Raw genomic sequence first — 5,216 nt, forward strand, 5'->3', positions numbered from 1 at the left:
GATGCAATGCTTAGCTTAACATAAAGACTAGAATCCCCTGTCATCAATGTGCACAACCTAATCATAGTCCCACACATAAGCCTCCATAAAATAAAGTGTATTTCTAATGAACTTGCATGTGAAACAGGAAGCCAAATCTGAATGTTTTTTAAACCAGAAAGCCCACAAAAAACTGACTGGGTTGTCTTGTTTCACAGTTGTTTTACACAGTTGTGGGTTGTAGGTACTCCAGATACCTAAATTTATGTGCACAAGCAGTGGAAAAATGAGGCAGCTCTTTCGGTGCACCCTCAAGTATACATCATACTGAGTAATTACTAAGTAGTTCCTCAATTTGATTTATAGGTTATGGTCAGATGATCATGAATTAATAAGGGACTATGTATCTACTCAGTATATTGTAGCTCTTTACTTGAGGGGGAACAAAAAGGGTAAGTAATAATGAAGTGATTAGTAATTAATGAGTTGTTACTAGTTTGTGCTGATCAGTGGCTTATTCAGAGTTAAACAGGAAGGACTCGTGAAGAAATGGTCAATAATCTCATTCACAGATACTTCTACTAATCATGATTCATTAATGTAGTATCTCCCAGTCTGTTCTCTAGTTACCTGTAGTTAGTAACTAAAAAGTCCTCAATTTAGAGTACTCATTACAAATCATTACGTTCTTTTTGATTCATTCCTTGTGGATGGACAGAGAGATAGATAGATGGCTAGATGGATGGATGGATGGATAGATGGATAGATGGATATACGGACGGATGGATGGATATACGGACGGATGGACAGACAAACAGACCAGACAGATTCATTCATTCATGCATTCATTCATTCCCAAACTGGGAAATTCTTACAGCAGCATCACACCATACAAAATATTGAAACATATAAGAGTATAAGTAAGAATATTGAAAGCAAACTATCCAAAAACAACTGTAGAGCAAACATAATAATAAATACGTCAGTAAGTGCAGTTGTGTGAGAGTCCAATTTAAACTAATGCATTTCTTTCGCTAATAAATAAGGCAAAAAATATCACCTTTATAAAGAACTCATTGACATAAAAACAAAAATGATCATGTTTGAGTCAGAAAAGCCATGAGCCTTATTTTAAAGTAGAAATGGAAGCTAAAGTGGCTTGGGGAACAGTTGGTAGTTGCTAGGAAACCTTCTTGTTTGAATCTTTTATGTTTACATTTAAAACTCTAAGAAGGTTCATGGAAGTTCAGGGGTCATTTTTTCGCTGGAGACCTTCAGACGTGAACATGTACGGCCCTCCAGTGGATCTGTCATTTAAAGACATCAGCGACTTTTCAGGTACATAATCATTATATATATATATCCTATAATGTTTCACAGTCATAACTTCATATTAGGATACCATATGCTGTATTATATAACATTATAATCCTACCTTGAGTTTGCCTTTGGAGTGAACATTGCTGTAATATTTGCTAACATTTATCATGGATTAACATATCAGGAAAAGCTGTTATTTTTTAGCTCATCTGCATTTATAGTTAATTACATGATTTGGCTCAGTGTTCTTCCGTGAGACGTGGGAGTTGCACTTGTTAAGTAACTATGATGTTGTACCGTATGTACTTTGTGATATTGTCTACGTGCTATCACAAACTAGACACACTGTTTTGTTAAATAGGATACAAAGACCATACCAGAGTGTAAACCCTAAAGTGTGACAATCACATTAAATAGATATCGGTATGAATACTACGTCACTGTATAACCGGTCAGTCAGCTTTTGGCAACTACTAATATAAATGATTATGTCGTGTTTCAAATGAATTAAATGGGGTGAAACTAGAGTCTTACTTCTTATCTTTCAAACCGTATATAGTTTTAACCATGTACGTTATCCTTGAGTTTACCAGAGTCAGCAAAAGGATGCTAACGCCGCTGAATTAGTTTGAATTAGTAAGGCTTTTTTATCATGGGGTAAACCAAATAAACATCACCTCTGTCAACACACCCGGGAACGTACATCCGTCCTTCACAATAAAATCCAGTACGGTAAAAATACAAACACACTTTTTAAGGCTTAAAGATAATCCTAGGTGTCTCTTCAGAGTTACTTTTGTATTGTAATTAGGCATGTGAATCTCCATGTACATAAATTAAATATGAGATGGATCAGATAGAATGTTAAATATGTATAAATCAACATTACTTACACTAGTGGTGCAGTCTTTTTCGAACTACCCGCGAAACACTGGAAAGTGAGTAATTTCTGATGTGCCTAGGTAGGGCCAAAAGTAACAAATGGAGTCTGACTGGTGAAATAGTAACTATAAATGCTAATATTCAAGTTAAACTTGCCAGTACTTGATTTTCACTGCTTTATTTGTGGTATAGGTGGCATGAGGGAGGCACCCCGAAGAGGTCTGCGGCCTTTCAACACCAACTCAGAGGGAAAGTACCTGAGCCGCTGTTTGCGTTTTAATAACAACAGGATCTCCGACCTCTCTGGCATCCACTTCATTCTCAATCACTTTTTAGCTCAGCCATTGCAGCTAGGCTGGCTGGACCTGTCGTTTAACAAAATCACATGCATAGATCCGGTAAGTTTTTTTGTACATTTGTCATGCCTTGTATGTTTGAATGTTTGCTTTCTCTTTTTCTTTCTTTCTTCTTTTTCTCTTTGCTTTTTGACCCTTTATCACACACAAATATCACTCATTCATTGTCAGCATTGTCATTATCATCACCAACCTTTTAAAATGTACAGTATTCTTTAAGTGTATCATCATCATCTCTCAATATCATCTTTCAAGGATGCTATTATTTCTGATCTCTTTGCAAATTATTTATAACCTTCAATCAGTATCAACCAGCATGTCTCCACTCATACCTGCTCGTGTTATTTATGCTTCTATGTTGTCTGATTTAAATTTGTTGTAATTATGAGTGTTTTTGTGTTCCAGGTTTTGTGTGAGCTGCGTGAACTGCGTGTATTATACCTTCACGGCAACGGCATCTGGAACCTGTCGGATGTCAACAAGCTGGGAGAGCTGCAGTATCTACACAGCATCACGCTACATGGAAATCCCATAGAAACCAACAGAAACTACAGGTAGAGAGTTCATTTTCTTTCAGTCTTTCCCAAATTCACTCGCATGCAGGATGCTGGGTGCTTGGCTGTAATATGCAGCCGTTGTTTCTTATTCATAAAAAGAGCTAATTGTGGTTTAACAGAATGGAGGAAAAACTTTAACTTCAACTTTAGTTAGTAAAGTTGGAGATACATTTGACTAATTTACATTTAGATGGTCCAACAGTTCCCAAACAAGATAAATCTAGGGGTTATGAGGTGATTAATGGGAAAGGAAAGAAGGGGAAAAAAACTCTTCTAATCTGCTCCTTGTAGTAAAATAGTGGAGAGTTCTTTGTGCCCTGTTAAACTGTTATTTATATGAACCTGTCTGAGAGGTTAAGTGGGCAAATGTCTCTTTAGTGAAACAGCTAAAGACTCCTTTCTGTAAGTGTTCACAATCTACAAAGGTTTCTACAAAATGTACAATCTACAAATTAGTTTAATCTTTAATAATTAAAAACACATTGTATTTTATAACTGTGTGATATGTTTTCAGTGGTGGAAGGAGTATCCACATCACTTACTTAACACTGCGAAAGTAAAGTAAAGGTACAAAATGAACTTAAAATGTCAAAAGTAAAAGTTCTTGTTATGCAGAATGGCCCCACTCAGATTGTAATATACATCTTCCAAATATATCATTTGATTATTATTATTTATATTGAATATGTAAGCACCATTTTACTGTGAAGGTAGGGCTCATTTTAAATATACTGTTTTGTGGTTTCATTTATAAACATGCATACTCATATTAAATTGATCATGGTTTTATGTTCAATCTTGACCTGAAAAGTGACTAAAGCTGTCAGCTAAATGTAGTGGAAGTACAAAAGTACAATATTGCCTCAAAAATATAGTGGAGTAGAAGTATAAAGTTACATATATGGAAATACTTCCTCAAAAATTTCCTTAAGTACAGTACTTGAGTCAACGCCCTTAGCTACATTCCAACACTGTATGTTTTTAATGTAAAATATAAACCTGAAATTAACTAGAAATGTTAAATAAATGTAGTGGAGTAAGAGGAAGGAAGGAATATTTCCCTTCTGTAATGCACTACAGCACAAGTTTAAAATAGCCTAACATGGAAATACTCGAGTAAAGTATAAGTCCCTTCTAAGTGCACCTGTCCACCAGTGGAAACACTGATGCTTCACAAACAAAACAATTAGGTGGCATTTAAATAGGTGCTTAAATAAAGATCAAGCACATATTAGAGGTAATATCCTGTTACCATAACAACACACACACACACACACACACACACACACAGAAAGAAGATTGATCCTCATTGGTTATATTTGTCATGCATTTACCATTTTTTTTATTACCTTTTTAAAAAAATCTTATTTCATACTGTTATTTATGAAAGTAAAAGACTAGGTCTACTTGGAATTGACTTTTGTGTGTGTGTGTGTGTGTGTGTGTGTGTGTGTGTGTGTGTGTGTGTGTGTGTGTGTGTGTGTGTGTGTTAAGGAGTCATGTGCTTTCTGCCCTGCCTCAGTTGAAGAGGATAGATTTCAGCACTGTGACACGCGAGGAGCGAGCCTTGGCAAATGTTTGGCTTCACTGACTGCAGCAATCGTGGCAAAAACACAAAGGAGAGTCTCCTGTGACCGTCACCAATTCATTTCATCAATTGATTTTTAATCCTCTGCCTTAACTGCTTTTGAATTCAACATTTTCTTTCCCTGAAATTGTTATATCTTGTTGAATTTATTCATTAAATGATCACAATAAAGCTTGCTGAAATGAAATACTTGTTTTCGAGTTTGTTTGGGGAAATAACAGTTTAAAAGATGATTCATGGAACAATATAAATATGAAACTAGAATCGCACTTAGATGCTACAAAACATTTTTTTATTTAATGTTTGATTGCTATTTTCAGTATTTGCATGACAAAAAAGTGCAAAAGAAATGGATCAGGTGAGCCATTACATATCATTAGGAACCTATTTTTTCCATTTACTCCAACACCAAACCATTACAGCACAAATGCCATATTTTACAATTTTAACAAAAGTGAAAATGAATGTGTGTTACTGCCCCGTAAGTCAGATCTGCTCCAAAATGTAATGGGTTGCTAAACCTTTCAAACAAGT

At 35.4% G+C, this 5,216-nt stretch overlaps 1 protein-coding gene across 1 annotated transcript; it reads left to right on the top strand.

Moving 5' to 3' along the window:
- Positions 1-1,191: 1,191 nt before the first annotated feature.
- On the top strand, positions 1,192-4,856 carry LOC131959760 (leucine-rich repeat-containing protein 51-like). The gene is made up of 4 exons (XM_059324976.1): positions 1,192-1,317; positions 2,374-2,579; positions 2,943-3,091; positions 4,589-4,856. Exons 1-4 carry the CDS (start codon positions 1,218-1,220, stop codon positions 4,683-4,685), a joined length of 552 nt encoding a protein of 183 aa, XP_059180959.1. The 5' UTR covers positions 1,192-1,217; the 3' UTR covers positions 4,686-4,856.
- Positions 4,857-5,216: the final 360 nt, after the last annotated feature.

This window comes from Centropristis striata, chromosome 21, assembly GCF_030273125.1.
Source record: "Centropristis striata isolate RG_2023a ecotype Rhode Island chromosome 21, C.striata_1.0, whole genome shotgun sequence".
Lineage (NCBI taxonomy): Eukaryota > Metazoa > Chordata > Actinopteri > Perciformes > Serranidae > Centropristis > Centropristis striata.